The sequence below is a fragment of the Carcharodon carcharias genome, chromosome 6 (assembly GCF_017639515.1).
Source record: "Carcharodon carcharias isolate sCarCar2 chromosome 6, sCarCar2.pri, whole genome shotgun sequence".
In the NCBI taxonomy this organism is placed as follows: Eukaryota; Metazoa; Chordata; class Chondrichthyes; order Lamniformes; family Lamnidae; genus Carcharodon; species Carcharodon carcharias.
The window spans coordinates 198,799,281-198,822,110 of NC_054472.1; the positions used below are offsets into that span (position 1 = coordinate 198,799,281).

General features: G+C 46.6%; 1 protein-coding gene across 2 annotated transcripts in view; it reads left to right on the forward strand.

The window, feature by feature from the left end:
- LOC121279203 (potassium voltage-gated channel subfamily H member 6-like) overlaps positions 1 to 22,830 on the forward strand; it is a 497,300-nt gene that overhangs the window by 425,418 nt on the left and 49,052 nt on the right. For both annotated transcript variants that reach the window (XM_041190225.1, XM_041190226.1), the window contains 3 exons: positions 6,867 to 7,266; positions 10,549 to 10,748; positions 15,601 to 15,853. In XM_041190225.1, coding sequence (XP_041046159.1) covers positions 6,867 to 7,266; positions 10,549 to 10,748; positions 15,601 to 15,853 — 853 coding nt within the window. The remainder of the gene's footprint in view (positions 1 to 6,866; positions 7,267 to 10,548; positions 10,749 to 15,600; positions 15,854 to 22,830) is intronic.

The following is a 22,830-nucleotide window of genomic DNA, read 5'->3' on the forward strand; positions in this document are numbered from 1 at the left end:
GATTCCTCTCACGCTTCTCTTCAACTCCCGACTCCTCTCGCGCTTCTCTTCATCTCCCGACTCCTCTCGATCTTCTCTTCAACTCCTGACTCCGCTCACGCTTCTCTCCAACTCCCGACTCCTCTCACGCTTCTCCTCAACTCCCGACTCCTCTCGCTCTTCTCTTCAACTCCCGGCTCCTCTCACGCTTCTCATCAACTCCCAACTCCTCTCGCTCTTCTCTTCAACGCCCCACTCCTCTCGCGCTTCTCACCAACTCCCGACTCCTCTCCTGCTTCCCTTCAACTCCCGACTCCTCTCACTCTTCTCACTAACTCCCGTCTCCTCTCGCGCTTCTCACCAACTCCCGACTCCTCTCCTGCTTCCCTTCAACTCCCGACTCCTCTCGCTCTTCTCACCAACTCCCGACTCCTCTCGCGCTTCTCACCAACTCCCGACACCTCTCGCGCTTCTTTTCAACTCCCGACTCCTCTCGCGCTTCTCTTCAACTCCCGACTCCTCTCGCTCTTCTCACCAACTCCCAACTCCTCTCGCGCTTCTCACCAACTACTGACTCCTCTCGCTCTTCTCTTCAACTCCCGACTCCCCTCGTGCTTCTCACCAACTCCCCACTCCTCTCGCTCTTCTCTTCAACTCCCGACTCCTCTCGCGCTTCTCTTCAACTCCCGACTCCTCTCGCGCTTCTCTTCAACTCCCGACTCCTCTTGTTCTTCTCTTCAACTCCCGACTCCTCTCGCGCTTCTCTTCAACTCTCGACTCCTCTTGTGCTTCTCTTCAACTCCTGACTCATCTCGCGCTTCTCTTCAACTCCTGACTCCTCTCGCACTTCTGTTCTACTCCCGACTCCTCCTGTTCTTCTCTTCAACTCCCGACTCCTCTCGCGCTTCTCTTCAACTCCTGACTCCTCTCATTCTCCTCTCATGTCATCAGAGTCTAATGGGCAACATTAAAGCGCATGGGCTTGGTGGTAATATATTGACACGGATTGAGAATTGGTTAGCGGAACAGAAACAGCGAATAGGAATAAATGGGTGTTTTTCGCAGTGACAGGCAGTGACTTGTGGGGTACTGCAGGGGTCAGTGTTTGGGTCCCAGCTTTTCACAATATTTATCAATGATTTGGATGAGTGAACCAAATGTAATATTTCCAAGTTTGTTGATGACACTAAACTAGGTGGGAATGTGAGCAGTGAGAAGGATGTTAAGAGGCTTCAAGGTGATTTAGACAGGTTGAGTGAGTGGCAAATACATGGCAGGTACAATATAATGTGGATAAGTGTGAAGTTATCCACTTTGGTAGGAAAAACAGAAAGGCAGAGCATTATTTAAATGGTGATAGACTGGGAAATGTTGATGTAGAAGGGGACCTGGATGTCCTTGTACACCAATCACTGAAAGCAAGCATGCAGGTACAGCAAGCAGTTAAGGAGGCAAATGGTATGCTGACCTTCATTGTGAGAGGACTTGAGAACAGGAACAAGGATGTCTTACTACAGCTGTACAGGGCCTTGGAGAGACCACACCTGGAGTATTGTGTGCAGTTTGGTCTCCTTACCTAAGAAAGGATATACTTGCCATAGAGGGAGTGCAGTGAAGGTTCACCAGACTGATTCCTGGGATGGCAGGATTGTTGTATGAGGAGAGATTGGTCCGACTAGGCCTGTATTCACTGGAGTTTAGAAGAATGGGAGGGTTCTCATTGAAACATATAAAATTCTGAGAGAGCTGGACAAACTGGATGCAGGGATGATGTTTCCTCTGGCTGGGGGTCTAGAACAAGGGGTCACAGTCTCAGGATATAGGGTAGGCCCTTCAGTACTGAGCTGAAGAGAAACTTCTTTACTCAGAGGGTGGCGAACCTGTTGAATTCTCTACCACAGAAGCTGTGGAGGCCAAATCACTGAGTATATTTAAGAAGGAAATAAACAGATTTCTAGACTCAAAAGACATCAAGGGGGTGGAGAGAGAGAGGGAGTACAGCGTTGAGATAGAGGATCAGCCATGATCATGTTGAATGGCGGAGGAGGTTCAAAGGGCTGAATGACCTACTCCTGCTCCTAGTTTCTATATTTCCATGCTATTTACAATCAGACTGATAACACCAGTGAGTCGCTCCCCGTGCATTTCTGAGCTTCAGGGGACAACAGTCACCATCACAGACCCGCTTTTTGTCTCAGTTCTCAAAATGATTGCAAATGTGACCATCTTCAGACAGCCTGTCAGCTCCCTGGCTGGAGTTGTCCCAGATTTGCACTAACCAGCTCTAATGGCAGGTTTTGATGCTGAACTGTCCCAAAGCTGCTACGTTATTTTTGCCCTCCTGGGAAACAGCTGTTTCTCTGGTGGATAGGCTCCCTTCACCCGTCCGCAATCACCTCACCGCTTCATCACACCGGCCGCCTGTTTAATGTCCAGTCACGTGCACACCTCTCAGAGCTTCCCAGTCATGGCTGCTGCAGGGATGATGTCTGTGAAAGGCAAGATGACCTGGTGACGCCTCACTGGAACATGTTTTTGACGCTGTGGAGCCCCACGCGGTCTACCCCCCACACTGGCCGCAGGATGGGCAGCGGCATTAATAACCAGGCCTGGGAAGTGGTGTCAGTAGTGCTCAGGGTCAATGCCCTGCAAAAGAGGACAGCCACCCAGTGCCGCTACAGGATAAATGTTCTGCCAGGTTAACTCACTCTTCTCATCACTCTCACCTCCCACACTCAGAAACCCATCACACATCCACAGGGATCTCACACCTCAACACCACTAACTCTCACATACCCCCTCACATCTCCACCAGGCTCATATCCTCTGGAGCTCGTGTCCTCATCCTGTCGATGGCTCTGCTCACCACACAAACATTCCCCTCAGTGCCATGTGTCCTGCTCACACTCTCTCCATCTGTTTCCATACAGGAGAAGCTGGCTTATCAGCAGCAGGGAGAGGCCCCAGACTGGGGGGTGGAGTGGCCCACATTAGGCCCCTCACTTGGGCTGACAAGTGGCAAGTAACATTCACACCACACAAGTGTAAGGCAATGACCATCCCCAACAAGAGAGAATCCAACCATTGCCCCTTGATGTTCAATGGCTTTACCACTGAATCCCCCACTATCAACATCCTGGGGGTTACCATTGACCAGAAACTGAATTGGACTAGCCCTATAAATACTGTGGCTCTAAGACCAGGTCAGAGGCTGGGAATCCTGTGACAAGTAACTCACCTCCTGACTCCCCAAAGCCTGTCCACCATCTACAAGGCACAAGTCAGGAGTGTGATGGAATACTCCCCACTTGCCTGGATGAGTGCAGCTCCCACAACACTCAAGAAGCTGGACACCATCCAGGACAAAGCAGCCTGCTTGATTGGCAACACATCCACAAACATTCACTCTCTCCACCACCGACGCACAGTAGCAGCAGTGTGTGTACCATCTACAAGATGCACTGCAGGAATTCGCCAAGGCTCCTTAGACAGCACCTTCCAAACCCACGACCACTACCATCTAGAAGGACAAGGGCAGCAGATAGATGGGAACACCACCACCTGGAAGTTCCCCTCCAAGTCACTCACCATCCTGACTTGGAAATATATCGCCGTTCCTTCACTGTCACTGGATCAAAATCCTGGAACTCCCTCCCTAACAGCACTGTGGGTGTACCTACACCACATGGACTGCAGCAGTTCAAGAAGGCAGCTCTCCACCACCTTCTCAAGGACAATTAGGGATGGGCAATAAATGTTGGCCCAGCCAGTGACACCCACATCCCATGAATGAATTAAAAAAAGATTGGGCAGAGTCAACATAGATTTATGAAAGGGAAATCATGTTTAACAAGCCTGTTGGAGTCTTTTGAGGATGTAATAGGTAAGAGGGAACTGGTAGATGTGCTATATTTTGATTTTCAGAAAGCTTTTAATAAGGTCCCACCTAAGGTTGGCAAACAAAATTAGAGCAGATGGAATTTGCTGGGATGGGATATACTGTCATGGATTGAGAACTGGTTAAAAGACAAAAAACAGAGAGTGGGAATAAGTGGGTCATTTTCAGAATGGCAGGCTGTGACGAGTGGGGTACGCAAGGATCAGTGCTTGGCCACCAGCTGTTCACAATCTATATCAATGATTTCGATGTGGGGATTAAAGGTAGTATTTCCTAATTCGCAGATGACACAAAGATTGGCCAAGTAGTGGAGAGTGTAGAGGATAGCTATAATCTCCAAAATGATATAGATGGGTTGGTGGAGTGGGCGGTATAGTGGCAGATGGATTTTAACATAGAGAAGTGTGAGGTCATACATTTAGGGAGGTCAAACAGTTCCAGGGATTACACAATAAATGGGAATATACTAAGAGGGGTAGATGAAGTGAGAGATCTTGGCGTACAAGTACACAGCAGTTCAAGTAGACAAGGTTGTAAAGAAGGCATATGGAATGCTGTCCTTCACTGGCAGAGGTATAGAAAATAAAAGTAAGGATATAATGTTGGAATTGTATAAAACACTGGTGAGGCCACAGCTGGAGTATTGTGTGCAGTTCTGGTCACCACATTACAGGAAGGATGTAATAACTCTGGAGAGAGTGCAGAGGAGGTTTACAAGAATGTTGCCAGGGTTAGAAAAGTGTATCTACGAGGAGTGATTGGATAGGTTGGGGTTATTTTCCTTAGAACAAAGAAGGCTGAGAGGTGACTTGATTGAGATGTACAAAATTATGAGGGGAATAGATAGAGTGGACAGGATAAAATTGTTTCCCTTGGTGGAGAATTCTAGAACCAGGGGACATAGATTCAAGATAAGTGGCAGAACGTGTAGGGGGGACATGAGGAAGAACTTTTTTACGCAGAGGGTAGTGGGTGTCTGGAATTCGGTGCCCAAGTTGGTGATAGAGGCAGAAACTCTAAACGCTTTTAAAAAGTACCTGGATCTGCACCTTAAGTGCTGTAAGCTGCAGGGCTATGGGCCGGGTGAAGGAAGGTAGGATTAGAAAGGGCACCTGGGTGTCCTCGGGCTGGCATGGACAAGATGGGCCGAATGGTCTCCTTCTGTGCTGTAACTTTTCTATGGTTCTATGACACAAAACTAGGTGGAAATGTGAATTGTGAGGCAGATGCAGAGGATGCAAAAATGCTTCAAGGAGATTTGGAGAAGCATTGGAGAGGTTGCAGAGGAGATTCACCAGGATGTTGCCTGGGATGCCCATTCGCATAGAATCACAGAATCACACAGTACAGAAGAGGCCCTTCGGCCCATCGAGTCTGCACCGACACGTGAGAAACACCTGACCTACCTACCTAATCCCATTTACCAGCACTTGGCCCATAGCCTTGAATGTTATGATGTGCCAAGTGCTCATCTAGGTACTTTTTAAAGGATGTGAGGCAACCCACCTCTACCACCCTCCCAAGCAACACATTCCAGACTCTCACCGCCCTCTGTGTAAAAAGGTTTTCCTCACATCCCCCCTAAACCTCCTGCCCCTCACCTTGAACTTATGCCCCCTCGTGACTGACCCTTCAACTAAGGGGAACAGCTGCTCCCTATCCACCCTGTCCATGCCCCTCATAATCTTGTACACCTCGATCAGGTCGCCCCTCAGTCTTCTCTGCTCCAACGAAAACAACCCAAGTCTATCCAGCCTCTCTTCATAACTTAAATGTTTCATCCCAGGCAACATCCTGGTGAATCTCCTCTGTACCCCCTCCAGTGCAATCACATCCTTCCTATAATGTGGCGACCAGAACTGCACACAGTACTCCAGCTGTGGCCTCACCAAGGTTCTATACAACTACAACATGACCTCCCTACTTTTGTAAGCTATGCCTCGATTGATAAAGACAAGTGTCCCATATGCCTTTTTCACCATCCCACTAAAATGCCCCTCCGCCTTCAGAGATCTATGGACCCTCACGCCAAGGTCCCTTTGTTCCTCAGAACTTCCTGGTGTCATGCCGTTCATTGAATACTTCCTTGTCAAATGACTCCTTCCAAAGTGTATCACCTCACACTTTTCAGGGTTAAATTCCATCTGCCACTTATCTGCCCATTTGACCATCCCGTCTATATCTTCCTGTAGCCCAAGACACTCAACCTCACTGTTAACCACCCAGCCAATCTTTGTGTCATCCACAAACTTACTAATCCTACCCCCCACATGGTCATCTATGTTGTTTATATGAATGACAAATAATAGGGGACCCAGCACAGATCCCTGTCGTACGCCACTGGACACTGGCTTCCAGTCATTAAAGCATCCTTCTGTCATCACCCTCTGTCTCCTACAACTAAGCCAATTTTGAATCCGACTTATCAAATTATCCTGTATCCTGTATTACCCTCTGTACCACCGAGTTCTGCAATCCCTTTCCATTTAAATAATATACTGCTTTTCCATTCTTGCTGCCATAGTGGACAAGTTCACATTTTCCCACATTTTATTATATCTGCCAATTTTTTTTTGCCTACTCACTTCACCTGTCCATATCCCTTTGCAGACTCTCCACCTTCTTGTGACAACTTAACTTTCCTATCCATCTTGGTGTCATCAGCAGATTTAGCTGTCATACATTTGGTCCCTTCGCCCAAGTCATTGATGTAGATTGTAAAATAGATGAGGCCCCAGCACTGATCCCTGTGGTACTCCACTAGTTACAGCTTGCCAACCTGAAATGGATCCATTTATCCCTACTTCCTGCTTCCTGTTAGCTAATCAACCCTCCATCCATATCACTCCCTACATCAGTGTCCTGGACCCTGCTGCTTCAGACTGTGTGATGGTCAGTGAGAGGAGATACACTGAGCTTAGTGCTGGCTCTGGGCTGATGTCTGTTCTCTGTTCCCTGTCTGTCTAATGCCGACTCTCTCTTTCTGCAGACGACGACCCTGATTGGACTATTGAAGACTGCGCGGCTGCTGCGTTTGGTACGTGTGGCTCGGAAGCTGGACCGTTACTCTGAGTATGGAGCGGCTGTCCTCTTCCTGCTCATGTGCACATTTGCTCTGATTGCCCATTGGCTGGCCTGTATATGGTACGCTATTGGCAATATGGAGAGAACTTTCCTCCAGCCAAAGATTGGCTGGCTGAATTCACTCGGTGACCAGATTGACAAACCCTACGAGGCAAACGACACTTCATCAGGCCCGAGCATCAAGGATAAGTACGTCACCGCCCTTTACTTCACCTTCAGCAGTTTGACAAGTGTGGGTTTTGGCAATGTATCACCCAATACAAACTCCGAGAAGATCTTCTCCATCTGCGTGATGCTGATTGGCTGTAAGTATCTTGCTTTTGAAGCATACCTCTAGCTAATTGGTTCATTCTGAGGCCTGCAGCAAACCAGCAATTCAACCGGTGCAGAATCACAATATTTTTAAATGTAATAATTCACTGGTGTGAAATTCCTGTACCTCAGTCCATGCACAGATGTTTACAGCACAGAAGGAGGTCGTTTGGAAAACAGTGGCAGAATCGGACAGAGGCAGCATGGATTTACGAAAGGGAAATCATGGTTGACAAATCTATTGGAATTTTTCGAGGATGTAACTAGTAGAGTTGATGAGGGGGAGCCAGTGGATGTGGTTTATTTGGACTTTAGAAGGCTTTCGACAAAGTCCCACATAAGAGGTTGGCGTGTAAAATTAAAGTGCATGGGATTGGGGGTAGTGTATTGAGATGGATAGAAAACTGGTTGTCAGACAGGAAACAAAGAGTAGGAATAAACAGGTCTTTTTCCAAATGGCAGGCAGTGATTAGTGAGGTACCCCAGGGATCGGTGCTGGGACCCCAGCTATTCACAATATATATTAATGATTTAGATGACGGAATTAAATGTAATAACTCCAGATTTGCAGATGACATAAAGCTGGGTGGGAGGGTGAGCTGTGAGGAGGATGCAGAGATGCTTCAGTGTGATTTGGACAAGCTGAGTGAGTGGGCAAATGCATGGCAGATGCAGTATAATGTAGATAAATGTGAGGTTATCCACTTTGGTAGCAAAAACAGGAAGGCAGATTATTATTTGAATGGTTATAAATTGAGAGAGGAGAATGTGCAACGAGACCTGGGTGTCCTTGTACACCAGTCGCTGAAGGTAAGCATACAGGTGCAGCAGGCGGTAAAGAAGGCAAATGGTATGTTGGCCTTCATAGCGAGAGGATTCGAGTACAGGAACAGGGATGTCTTGCTGCAATTGTACAGGGCCTTGGTGAGACCACACCTGGAATATTGTGTGCAGTTTTGGTCTCCTTATCTGAGAAAGGATGCTCTTGCTATAGAGAGAGTGCAGCGAAGGTTTACCCGACTGATTCCAGAGATGGCGAGACTGACATATGAGGAGAGATTGAGTCGGTTTGGATTATATTCGCTGGAGTTCAGAAGAATGAGGAGGGATCTCATAGAAACCTCTAAAATTCTAACAGGACTTGACAGGGTAGATGCAGGAAGGATGTTCCCAATGGTGGGGGAGTCCAGAACCAGGGGTCACAGTCTCAGGATATGGGGTAAACCATTTAGGACTGAGATGAGGAGAAATTTCTTCACCCAGAGAGCGGTGAGTGTGTGGAATTCACTACCACAGAAAGTAGTTGAGACCAAAACATTGTATGTTTTCAAGAAGGAGTTAGATATATCTCTTGGGGTGAAAGGGATCAAAGGGTATGGGGAGAAAGCGGGAGCAGGTTATTGAGTTGGATGGTCAGCCATGATCATAATGAATGGTGGAGCAGGATCGAAGGGCTGAATGGCCTACTCCTGCTCCTAGTTTCTATGTTGCCCATTGTGTCCGTGCTGGTCAATAAAGACTAATCCCATTTTTTATTTTATGAGGCATCGCTGGCTAGGCCAGCATTTATTGCCCTTCCCTAATTGCCCTTGTTCAAAGGGCATTTCAGAATCAACCACATGGCTGTGGGTCTGGAGTCACAAGTAGACCAGACCAGACCAGGTAAGGGCAGCAGATTTCCTTCCCTAAAGGACATTAGTGACCCAGGTGGGTTTTTACATCAATCGACAATGGTTCCATGGTCAACATTAGACTTTAATTACAGATTTTTATTGAATTCAAATTCTGCCATTTTGCCATGGTAGGATTTCAACCCACATCCCCAGGGTTACTAGTCCAGCAACAATGCCACTATGCTATTGCTTCCCCAGTGCAATGCAAGTGAATATCGAAATACTTCTTAACGTGTTACAAGAGTTTCTGACTCAACCACCCTTTCAGGCTGAGTTCCAGATTCCCACCACCCTCTGGGTGAAAATATTTCTCCTCAACTCCCCTCTTAGCTTTCTAACTCTTACCTTAAATCTATACCCCACCCCCCCCCCCACCCTACTAATGGAAAAAGTGTCTTCCTATCCACCCTATCTATGCCCCTCATAATCTTATACACCTCTATCAGGTCCCCTCTCAACCTTTCACACTTCCTGCATCACACTAAATTATCAGCAAAATCCTGAGGGTATTTTTATCACCTCTCATTCCTGATTGGTTCCAATATCACAGGGAATACTTTGGTCTTCAGTAATCTGACAACAGATTGGCACTGCTTTATAAACAAAACCTGATTTTCATTTGATTCTAGAATAGTTTTCTGATATATTTTTATTCATTCCCAGGATATGTAAGGTCAGTGGAGCCTGGAATTGTGTTTGTATAGTCAGTGTGTTCCAGAAGTCAGCGGGTTCTAAACTCATTACTGCACAGGAGGCCATTCGGCCCATTCAGTCCATGCCAGTTCTCTATGGAGTAATCCAGTCAGTCCCATTCCCCACTCGATCCCCATAACCCGGCAAGTTTATTTCCCTCAAATGCCCATCCAATTTCCTTTCAAAATCCTCCATCGTCTCCACTTCCACCAGCCTCATAGACAGAGAGTTCCTGGTCACTATCACTCGCTGTGTAAAAATGCTCTTTCTCACCACCCCCCCCCAACCCGTGTCTCTTACCCAAAACCTTAAATTCATGTCCCCCGAGTCCTTGTACCATCAGCCAATGGGAACAGCTTTCCTTTCTCTACCTTATCTAACCCTGTCATCATCTTGTCCCCCTCTATCAAATCCTCCCCTCAATCTCCTTCACTCCAAGGTGAACAACCCCAGCTTCTCCAACCCAGCCTTGTAACTAAAACCAGAGATAAAAACAAAAAAACTGCGGATGCTGGAAATCCAAAACAAAAACAGAATTACCTGGAAAAACTCAGCAGGTCTGGCAGCATCGGCGGAGAAGAATAGAGTTGACGTTTCAAGTCCTCATGACCCTTCAACAGAACAGTTCTGTTGAAGGGTCATGAGGACTCGAAACGACAACTTTGTTTTTCCAGGTAATTCTGTTTTTGTTTTGTAACTAAAACCCCCTCATCCCTGGAACCATTCGGATAGATTTCCTCCACACCCTCTCACAGAGCCTCACATTCTCCCTCGGTGTCTTTCTGTGCAGCGTGTGTGTTCTGGAAGAGTGTGTGTGTGTGGGTGGGTGGGTGTGTGTGTGTGTGGGTGTGTGAGTTTGCTGTCAGTATTGTATTCCAGAATTACTGTCACTGACCTCTGTTTCCACAGCTCTCATGTATGCCAGTATCTTTGGGAATGTGTCCGCGATAATCCAACGCTTATACTCCGGCACAGCCAGGTACCATACGCAGATGCTCCGAGTCCGGGAATTCATTCGTTTCCATCAGATTCCAAACCCATTGCGCCAGCGACTGGAGGAGTATTTCCAACACGCCTGGTCCTACACTAATGGCATCGACATGAATGCAGTGAGTAAGAGACTGAGCGGCATCAGGAGACAATGTACAGACTGACCTTGATGACCTTTTCATTAGCTGCAGCTTTTGGTTTAATTTGTTATGTTGAACATTGTGGACATAATATGAGAGTAATTGGGGAGCGGAGGTAATGCTGGTGGAGTAATTGGAGAGCGGAGGTAATGCTGAATGGAGTAATTGGAGAGCGGAGGTAATGCTGAGTGGAGTAATTGGAGAGCGGAGGTAATGCTGAATGGAGTAATTGGAGAGCGGAGGTAATGCTGAGTGGAGTAATTGGAGAGCGGAGGTAATGCTGAGTGGAGTAATTGGAGAGCGGAGGTAATGCTGAATGGAGTAATTGGAAAGCGGAGGTAATGCTGGGTGGAGTAATTGGAGAGCGGAGGTAATGCTGGTGGAGTAATTGGAGAGCGGAGGTAATGCTGAGTGGAGTAATTGGAGAGCGGAGGTAATGCTGAATGGAGTAATTGGAGAGCGGAGGTAATGCTGGTGGAGTAATTGGGGAGCGGAGGTAATGCTGAGTGGAGTAATTGGAGAGCGGAGGTAATGCTGAATGGAGTAATTGGAGAGCGGAGGTAATGCTGAATGGAGTAATTGGAGATCGGAGGTAATGCTGGTGGAGTAATTGGGGAGCGGAGGTAATGCTGGTGGAGTAATTGGAGAGCGGAGGTAATGCTGGTGGAGTAATTGGAGAGCGGAGGTAATGCTGGTGGAGTAATTGGAGAGCGGAGGTAATGCTGAATGGAGTAATTGGAGAGCGGAGGTAATGCTGGGTGGAGTAATTGGAGAGCGGAGGTAATGCTGAATGGAGTAATTGGAGAGCGTAGGTAATGCTGGGTGGAGTAATTGGAGAGCGGAGGTAATGCTGAATGGAGTAATTGGAGAGCGGAGGTAATGCTGAATGGAGTAATTGGAGAGCGGAGGTAATGCTGAATGGAGTAATTGGAGAGCGGAGGTAATGCTGAATGGAGTAATTGGAGAGCGGAGGTAATGCTGAGTGGAGTAATTGGAGAGCGGAGGTAATGCTGGGCAGAGTATTTGGAGAGCGGAGGTAATGCTGAATGGAGTAATTGGAGAGCGGAGGTAATGCTGAATGGAGTAATTGGAGAGCGGAGGTAATGCTGGGTGGAGTAATTGGAGAGCGGAGGTAATGCTGAATGGAGTAATTGGAGAGCGTAGGTAATGCTGGGTGGAGTAATTGGAGAGCGGAGGTAATGCTGAATGGAGTAATTGGAGAGCGGAGGTAATGCTGAATGGAGTAATTGGAGAGCGGAGGTAATGCTGAATGGAGTAATTGGAGAGCGGAGGTAATGCTGGGTGGAGTAATTGGAGAGCGGAGGTAATGCTGAGTGGAGTAATTGGAGAGCGGAGGTAATGCTGAATGGAGTAATTGGAGAGCGGAGGTAATGCTGGTGGAGTAATTGGGGAGCGGAGGTAATGCTGAGTGGAGTAATTGGAGAGCGGAGGTAATGCTGAATGGAGTAATTGGAGAGCGGAGGTAATGCTGGTGGAGTAATTGGGGAGCGGAGGTAATGCTGGTGGAGTAATTGGAGAGCGGAGGTAATGCTGAGTGGAGTAATTGGAGAGCGGAGGTAATGCTGGGCAGAGTATTTGGAGAGCGGAGGTAATGCTGAATGGAGTAATTGGAGAGCGGAGGTAATGCTGAATGGAGTAATTGGAGAGCGGAGGTAATGCTGGGTGGAGTAATTGGAGAGCGGAGGTAATGCTGAATGGAGTAATTGGAGAGCGGAGGTTAAGCTGGGTGGAGTAATTGGAGAGCGGAGGTAATGCTGAATGGAGTAATTGGAGAGCGGAGGTAATGCTGAATGGAGTAATTGGAGAGCGGAGGTAATGCTGAATGGAGTAATTGGAGAGCGGAGGTAATGCTGAGTGGAGTAATTGGAGAGCGGAGGTAATGCTGGGCAGAGTATTTGGAGAGCGGAGGTAATGCTGAATGGAGTAATTGGAGAGCGGAGGTAATGCTGAATGGAGTAATTGGAGAGCGGAGGTAATGCTGGGTGGAGTAATTGGAGAGCGGAGGTACTGCTGAATGGAGTAATTGGAGAGCGTAGGTAATGCTGGGTGGAGTAATTGGATAGCAGAGGTAATGCTGGGTGGAGTAATTGGGGAGCGGAGGTAATGCTGAATGGAGTAATTGGAGAGCGGAGGTAATGCTGAATGGAGTAATTGGAGAGCGGAGGTAATGCTGAATGGAGTAATTGGAAAGTGGAGGTAATGCTGGGTGGAGTAATTGGAGAGCGGAGGTAATGCTGGGTGGAGTAATTGGAGAGCGGAGGTAAAGCTGAATGGAGTAATTGGAGAGCGGAGGTAATGCTGGGTGGAGTAATTGGGGAGCGGAGTTAATGCTGAATGGAGTAATTGGAGAGCGGAGGTAATGCTGGGTGGAGTAATTGGAGAGCGGAGGTAATGCTGAGTGGAGTAATTGGAGAGCGGAGGTAATGCTGGGCAGAGTATTTGGAGAGCGGAGGTAATGCTGAATGGAGTAATTGGAAAGCGGAGGTAATGCTGAGTGGAGCAATTGGAGAGCGGAGGTAATGCTGGGTGGAGTAATTGGAAAGTGGAGGTAATGCTGAATGGAGTAATTGGAGAGCGGAGGTAATGCTGAATGGAGTAATTGGAGAGCGGAGGTAATGCTGAATGGAGTAATTGGAGAGCGGAGGTAATGCTGGGTGGAGTAATTGGAGAGCGGAGGTAATGCTGAATGGAGTAATTGGAGAGCGGAGGTAATGCTGGGTGGAGTAATTGGAGAGCGGAGGTAATGCTGAATGGAGTAATTGGAGAGCGGAGGTAATGCTGAATGGAGTAATTGGAAAGTGGAGGTAATGCTGGGTGGAGTAATTGGATAGCAGAGGTAATGCTGGGTGGAGTAATTGGATAGCAGAGGTAATGCTGGGTGGAGTAATTGGAGAGCGGAGGTAATGCTGGGTGGAGTAATTGGATAGCAGAGGTAATGCTTGGTGGAGTAATTGGAGAGCGGAGGTAATGCTGAATGGAGTAATTGGAGAGCGGAGGTAATGCTGAATGGAGTAATTGGAGAGCGGAGGTAATGCTGAGTGGAGTAATTGGAGAGCGGAGGTAATGCTGAGTGGAGTAATTGGAGAGCGGAGGTAATGCTGGGCAGAGTATTTGGAGAGCGGAGGTAATGCTGAGTGGAGTAATTGGAGAGCGGAGGTAATGCTGAGTGGAGTAATTGGAGAGCGGAGGTAATGCTGGGTGGAGTAATTGGAGAGCGGAGGTAATGCTGAATGGAGTAATTGGGGAGCGGAGGTAATGCTGAGTGGAGTAATTGGAGAGCGGAGGTAATGCTGAGTGGAGTAATTGGAGAGCGGAGGTAATGCTGAATGGAGTAATTGGAGAGCGGAGGTAATGCTGAGTGGAGTAATTGGAGAGCGGAGGTAATGCTGAGTGGAGTAATTGGAGAGCGGAGGTAATGCTGAATGGAGTAATTGGGGAGCGGAGGTAATGCTGAGTGGAGTAATTGGAGAGCGGAGGTAATGCTGAGTGGAGTAATTGGAGAGCGGAGGTAATGCTGAATGGAGTAATTGGAGAGCGGAGGTAATGCTGGGTGGAGTAATTGGAGAGCGGAGGTAATGCTGGGTGGAGTACTTGGATAGCAGAGGTAATGCTGGGTGGAGTACTTGGATAGCAGAGGTAATGCTGGGTGGAGTAATTGGAGAGCGGAGGTAATGCTGAGTGGAGTAATTGGAGAGCGGAGGTAATGCTGAATGGAGTAATTGGAGAGCGGAGGTAATGCTGAGTGGAGTAATTGGAGAGCGGAGGTAATGCTGAGTGGAGTAATTGGAGAGCGGAGGTAATGCTGAATGGAGTAATTGGAGAGCGGAGGTAATGCTGAGTGGAGTAATTGGAGAGCGGAGGTAATGCTGGGTGGAGTAATTGGAGAGCGGAGGTAATGCTGAGTGGAGTAATTGGAAAGTGGAGGTAATGCTGGGTGGAGTAATTGGATAGCAGAGGTAATGCTGAATGGAGTAATTGGAGAGCGGAGGTAATGCTGGGTGGAGTACTTGGATAGCAGAGGTAATGCTGGGTGGAGTACTTGGATAGCAGAGGTAATGCTGGGTGGAGTACTTGGATAGCAGAGGTAATGCTGGGTGGAGTGGGCTCAGGAGGAACCTTGGACATCAGGTTCCCAAATCTCTCCCCCACTAGGGATTTTCCACACCTCATGTCTGGGCCTGTTGTAGACCCATTGATAAGCGATTGATCACTGTGATTGGTCAATATGTCAATGATTGTGTCATGTGACTGTCAGTACGGATAAGCTGAATGAGATTGACCTCGACTTTTTTCATCCAGTCACCCTGGTCACCTACATAAATCTCTCTCCTCTTCGTCTTCCTTGACTCCAAATTCCATGGTTCCAAATTACAAAAACCAGCCACTCTGTTCTGGGATCAGAGAGAAAAAATTTTGTTCAATGTTTTAATATTTTCCATCCAGCACCTCATCCTATCTTTCTGATTCTTTTCTCTCTTCCCTTCTCTCTCCTGTCCTCTATCCCCCTGTCTCTTCCTCTATATCTCTCCCTCTCTCTACCTCTCCCCCTCCCACTCCCCCATCTCTCCTCCCCCATACCTCTCTCTCTCTATCTCTCTCCTGCTCTCTCCCCCTCTTATTCTCCCCCCTTCTCTCCTTCTCCCTATCTCTCTCCCTTTCTCTCTCTCTTCCCTTTTTTTTCTCCCCCCGCCCATTCCTCTCTCTCCCTCTCCCCTCTTTCTCTTTCTCCCTCTCTCCGTCTCTCTCTCTCCCTCTCTCCCTCTCTCTGAGAGGCACACTCATGCTCTGTGTTTTCCCTTCTCCACTGCAGGTTTTAAAAGGATTTCCCGATTGTCTTCAGGCAGATATCTGCCTCCACTTGAATCGGACTCTGCTACAACACTGCAAAGCTTTCAAAGGGGCCACAAAAGGTTGTCTGCGAGCGCTGGCAATCAAATTTAAAACCACACACGCCCCTCCCGGTGACACCCTGGTCCATGCTGGAGACGTTCTCACAGCTCTGTACTTCATCTCTCGCGGCTCCATCGAAATCCTGCGTGCAGATGTGGTGGTCGCGATTCTAGGTAAAGGTTCAGAGTTAACCTGTGACTAGCTGTGTATCTGTGTGAGTGTGTGTGTGTTTGACTGTGTGTATGTGTTTGACTGTGTGTGTGTGACTTTGAGTGTGTGCGTGTTTGAAGTGTGCTCGTGTTTGAGTGAGTATATGTATGTTTGAGTATGTGTGTATGTTTGAGCGCGTGTACGTGTTTGAGCGCGTGTACGTGTTTGAGCGTGTGTGTGTGTGTTTGAGCGTGTGTGTGTGTGTTTGAGCGTGTGTGTGTGTTTGAGCGTGTGTGTACGTGTTTGAGCGCATGTGTACGTGTTTGAGCGCATGTGTACGTGTTTGAGCCCGTGTGTGTGTGTTTGACTGTGTGTGTGTGTACGTTTTTGGGCGTGTGGGCGTGTAGGCGTTGCTGGATCAGTGTGTGTATTGGTTTGTGGGTGTCTATGTATGTGTGTGTGTGTGTATGTGTAGGTATGTATCTGTGTGTGGGCATTTGGTGTGTGTGGACATGTATATGTGGGGGTGAGTGTGTGTTCATCTCTGTGTGTCTCCGGGTTTCTGTGTCTTTTTTACTCATTCACGGGATGTGGGCTTCTCTGGCTGGGCCAGCATTTATTGCCCATCCCTAGTTGCCCTTGAGAAGGTGGTGATGAGCTGCCTTCTTCAACCGCTGCAGTCCATGTGGTGTAAGTACACCCACAGTGCTGTTAGGGAGGGAGTTCCAGGATTTTGACCCAGCGACAGTGAAGGAATGGTGATATATTTCCAAGTCAGGATGGTGAGTGACTTGGAGGGGAACTTCCAGGTGGTGGTGTTCCCATCTCTCTGCTGCCCTTGTCCTTGTAGTGGTCATGGGTTTGGAAGGTGCTGTTGAAGGAGTCTTGGTGAATTCCTGCAGTGCATCCTGTAGGGAAAGGAGCTGTTTGATGAGTATGTGGTAAGTAGCTAAGGTCTATTCTATTCCTAAGGTTTAAATCAGTACACAAATTGGCGGTAAAGTTAACAAAATATATAAGAAAGCAACATAAATAAATGATTAATATAATTAAGTAATTATTTAAAAGACATTAAGGATGGCAGGACAGGTGATGTGTCAAGGCTGCAGCATGTGGGTGCTCCTGAGTAACACTGTGATCCAGGGGAAACACGTCTGTGACTTGTGGAGCTTTGGCTCAGAGTCAGTGAGCTGGAGGCCGAGCTGCAGACACTGCGACACATCAGGGAGGGGGAAACATTACCTGGATGCTTTATACCAGGAGGTGCTCACACCCCTTAGGATGGGGTCTTCTGATTTGATCAGTGGCCAGGGACAGGAGGGTGGGACTGCGAGTGAGGCAGGAAAGGGGACCCGGAGGGCAGGAGTACAGGAGCCTCAGCCCTTGCAGTTGCCCAGTAGGATTGAAGTTCTCTCAGTTTGTTTGGATGAGAGTGGGGACTGCAGGGTGGATGAACAAACTGACCATGGCACCGTGGGACAGGAAGCCATTCAAGTGGAAGGAGCAAAAAGGAATGTAGTGGTGGTAGGGGACAGTGTAGTGAGGGGGATTAACACTCTTCTCTGTAGTGAAGAGTGAGAGTCTAGACGGCTGTGTTGCCTGCCTGGTGCAAGGATTCGGGACACCTGTTCAGAGCTGGAGAGGAACCTGTGTGTGTGGTGGGGTGGGGAACCGGTTGTCGTGGTCCATATACATACCAATGACATAGACAGGACTAGGAAAGAGGTTCTGCAAAGTCAGTATGAGGAGCTAGGTCCCAAATTAAAAGCAGAACCTCAAAGGTAATAATCTCTGCATTACCAATAGCAGCAGCAGTGTGCACCATCTACAAGATGCACTGCAGGAATTCATCAAGGCTCCTTCAACAGCACCTTCCAAACCCACGACCGCTACCATCTAGAAGGACAAGGGCAGCAGACACATGGGAACACCACCACCTGGAAGTTCCCCTCCAAGTCACTCACCATCCTGACTTGGAAATATTTCACCATTCCTTCACTGTGGCTGGGTCAAAATCCTGGAACTCCCTCCCTAACAGCACTGTGGGTGTACCTACACCACATGGACTGCAGCGGCTCAAGAAGGCAGCTCACCACCACCTTCTCAAGGACAATTAGGGATGGGCAATAAATGCTGGCCTAGCCAGCGAAGCTCACATCCCGTGAATGAATAAAAATAAAATCCATAACAAAGTAGACAAATTGATAGTGCACATTGAAGTAAATAAATATAACCTGATGGCCATTACTGAGAAGTGGCTGCAGGATGACAAGGATTGGGTCCTGAATATAATATTCAAGCGGAACAGGAAGCTAGTTAAAGGTGGAGGGGTAGCGCTGCAATAGTTCGAGATGGACTTGGTTCAGGAGATCAGGATGTAGAATTGCTTTGAGTGGAGATGAGGAATGGTAGGGGAAAGGAATGGGAGTGGCCTACAGGGCCCCTAACAGTGACCATAATGTAGGACAAAGTAAACAATAAGAAAGATTGTGTGCTTGTGATAAAGGGATGGCAGTAATCATGGGTGATTTTAACCTACATGTAAACTGGAAAAATCAGATTGGCAGTAGTAGACAGGGTGAGGAGTTCATAGAATGTTTTCGAGTTAGTTTCTTAGAGTAGCACATTCTGGAACCAACCAGAGAGCAGATAATATTATACTTGGCATTGTGTAATATGACAGGATTAATTAATGACCTCAGAATAAAGCACCCCTGGGTAGCAGTGACCACAATATGATTGAATTTTACATCCAGTTTGAAAGAGAGAAGAGTGGGTCTAAGACTAGTATCTTAAATAAGGGCAACTGTATGAGGGTGAAAGCTGAGCTAGCTGAAGTGAACTGGGAAACTAGGCTGGAGGATAGATCAATAGAGAAGCAGTGTCAGACATTTGAGGGGATATTTTAGAGTATTCAGAATAAGTACATTCTTACTATAAAGAAAAATTCTAAGAACAAAGAACAGAGAAAAGTACAGCACAGGAACAGGCCCTTCGGCCCTCCAAGCCTGCGCCGATCATATTGTCCGTCAGCTAAAACATTTAGTACTTCCAGGGTCCGTATCCCTCTATTCCCATCCTATTCATATATTTGTCAAGCTGCCTCTTAAACACCACTATCGTACCTGCTTCCACCACCTCCTCTGGCAGCGAATTCCAGACACTCACTACCCTCTGTGTAAAAAACTTGCCCCATACATCTCCTCTATAGTTTTCTCCTCTCACCTTAAATCTATGTCGCCTAGTAATTGACTCTTGCACCCTGGGAAAAAGCTTCTGACTATCTATTCTGTCCATGCTACTCATAATTTTGTAAACTTCTATCAAGTTGCCCCTCAATCTGCGTCGCTCTAGTGAGAACAATCCAAGTTTCTCCAACCTCTCCTCATTGCTAATAACCTCCAGACCAGGCAGCGTCCTGGTAAACCTCCTCTGTACCCTCTCCAACACCTCCATATCCTTCTGTTAATGTGGTGACCAGAATTGCACGCAATATTCCAAGTGTGGCCTAACCGATGTTTTATACAGCTGCAGCATGACTTCCCAGCTTTTATACTCAAGACCCCTGCCGATGAAGGCAAGCAGGCCATATGCCTTCCTGACTACCTTATCCACCTGCGTTGCCACTTTCAGTGACCTGTGGACCTGTACACCCAGATCCCTCTGTCTGTCAATGCACTTAAGGGTTCTGCCATTTACTGTGTAATTCCTACTTGTAAGGGGAGGACCCACCAGCTGTGGTTAACTAAAGTTAAGGAAAGCATCAAACTTAAGAAAAAAGCAAACAACTCCGCAAAGATAAGTGAAAGGACAGATGATTGAACAGTGCTATAGTGAAGGATATATCGGCACTGGAGAGCAAGATGTAGAGTCAGTCTGGGTAGAAATAAGAAATAACGAGGGAAAGAAGTCCCTGGTGGGAGTAAGCTATAGGTTCCCAAACAGTAGTTTAGCAGTAGGGCACAGTATAAACCAGGAAATACTGGGAACATGTAAGAAAGGCATGGCAATAATCATGGGTGATTTTAATATGCATATAGACTGGACTAATCAAATTGGCAAGGGTAGCCTTGAGGGACAGTTCATAGTGTCTTAGAGATTCTTTCCTGGAGCAATATGTTGTGGAACCAACCAGGACGCAGGCTATTCTGGATTTGGTTTTGTGTAATGAGATGGGATTAATTAATAATCTCATAGTAAAGGATCCTCTAGGGAAGAGTGATCATAGCATGCTAGAATTTCAAATTCGGTTTGAGAGCGAGAAGCTTGAGACTCACACTAGTGTTCTGGAGTTAAACAAAGGTCATTACATAAGCATGAGGGCACATTTGGCCCTAGTGGACTGGGCAGGAAGACTACGGGGTAGGACAGCTGATGAACAGTGGCAGATATTTAAGGAGATATTCAATTCCTCCCAAGTCAATGAGGAAGAAAAGGGGTAAGAGGGGGAAAAAACATCCATGGCTAAGCAAGGAAGTTAAAATAACATAAAGGCAAAAACTAAGGCACACCAAATTGCAAAGGTCAGTGACAGGCTGGAAGATTGGGGAACTTTTAAAAATCAACAAAGGGTTACTAAAAAAAAATAAAAAGAGCAAAGGTAAATTATGAAAGAAAACTAGCGCAAAATGTAAAAACTGATAGCAAAAGCTGCTACAAGTATATAAAAGGAAAGACAGTAGCTAAAGTGAATGTTGGTCCCTCAGAGGATGAGCCGGGAGAGTTAATAATGGGGAATGAGACGCTTAATCAATATTTTGCCTCAGTTTTCACGGTGGAGAACACTAGGACCACCCCAATAGTAACAGGTATTACAGAGGACATAGAGAAGGAGGAACTTAGAATAATCACCATCACTAGAGAAAAAGTACTGAGCAAACTATTGGGATTAAAGGGTGACAAGTCCCCAGGATCTGATGGCCTACATCCCAGGATCTTAAAGGAAGTGACAGCAGAGATAGTGGATGCATTGGCTAAAATATTCCAAAATTCCCTGGATTCTGGAAAGGTTCCAGTGGATTGGAAAGTTGCTAATATAACGTCCTTATTCAAAAAAGGGGGAGACAGAAAGTAGGAAACTATAGACCAGTTAGTTTAACGTCTGTTGTTGGGAAATTGTTGGAATCCATTATTAAGGAAGTAGTAATGGGGCATTTGGAAAGTCAAAATGCAATCCATCAGAGTTAGCATGGTTTTATGAAGAGTAAATCGTGTTTGACTAATTTCCTAGAGTTCTTTGAAGATGTGACAAGCAAAGTGGATAATGGGGATCCTGTAGATATAGTATATCTGTATTACAGGGATAGAAGGTACTATAGCTAAAATAGGTGGGAAAGTAAGTTGCAATGAAGAAATAAGAAATTTACAAATGGATATGGACAGGTTAGGTGAATGGGCCAAAATTTGGCAGATGGAGTTTAATGTGGATAAGTGTGAGATTATTCATTTTGTTCAGAAGAATAAAAAGGCGACTTATTATTTAAATGGAGAGAAACTTCAGAATGCTTCAGTGCAGAGGGATCTGGGTGTCCTCGTGCATGAGTCACTGAAAGCTAGTATGCAGGTACAGCAGGTAATAAGGAAGGCAAATGGAATTTTGGCATTTATTGCTAAAGGAATAGAGTATAAAAATAGGGAAGTGTTGTTGTAACTGTACAAGGTATTGGTGAGACCGCACCTGGAGCACTGTGCACAGTTTTGGTCCCCTTACTTGAGGAAGGATGTAGTTGCATTGGAGGTGGTTCAGAGAAGGTGCACTAGATTGATTCCAGCGATGCGGGGCTTGTCTTATGAGGAGAGATTGAGCAGTTTAGGTCTATACTCGCTAGAGTTTAGAAGGATGAGAGGAGATCTAATTGAGGTATATAAGATGCTAAAGGGGATAGACAAAGTAGACGTGGAGCGGATGTTTCCCCTTGTGGGGCATTCTAGAACGAGAGTTTTTAATTAGTAACGGGTTGAAAGGTTATGGGGAGAGTGCAGGAAATTGGAGTTGAGGCCAAAATGAGATCAGCCATGATCGTATTGAATGGTGGGGCAGGCTCGAGGGGCTGAATTGCCTACTCCTGCTCCTTGTTCTTATGCTCTTATGTAATATAAAGAACAGCAGAGAATGGCTAAAAGGTTAAATCAGGAGAAAGAAATTAGACTATGAGGGGAAGCTAGCTAGAAATGTTAAAACGGATAGCAAGAGGTTTCTACAAGTATTTAAACAGGAAAAGATTGAGTAGAGTGAGTGTTAGTTCTCTAGAGAGTGACAGCAGGGAGTTAATCGGAGATAATCAGGAAGCTTGTGGAAGTGGAAGAAATGAACAAATATTTTGCTTCTGTGTTCACTGTAGAGGATACAAAAAACATTCCAGGAACAGCTGTAAATCAGGAGGTGAAAGGGAGAGAGGAACTTGGTGAAATTGAAACCACTAGGGAAATGGTACTGAACCAATTGATGGAGCTGGGGGCTGGCAAGTCTCCAGGTCTCGATGGACTACATCCTAGGGACTTAAAAGAGGTGGCTAATGAGGTAGTTGATGTGCTGTGTTAATTTTCCAAAATTTGCCAGATTCTGGAAAGGTTTAATCAGATTGGAAAGTAGTAAATATAATCCCTCTGTTCAAGAAGGGAGGGAGGCAGGAAACAGGAAACTATAGGCTATTTAGCTTGACATCTGTCGTGGGGAAGTTATTAGATTCGATCATTAAGGAGGTTATTGCTGGGCACTTAGAAGAGCTCAAGGCAATAGGGAAGAGTCAGTATGGTTTTGTGAAAGGAAAATCATGTTTAACCAATTTACTGGAGTTTTTTGAAGGAGTAACATGTGCAGTGGATATAGGGGAGCCTGTAGATGTGCTGTACTTGGATTTCCAGAAGGTATTTGATAAGGTGCCACATCAAAGACTTTTGGTGGAAAATAAAAGCGCCTGGTATAGGGGGTAACATATTAGCATGGATAGAAGATTGGCTGGCTGGCAGAAAGCAGAGAGTATGTATAAATGGGTCTTTT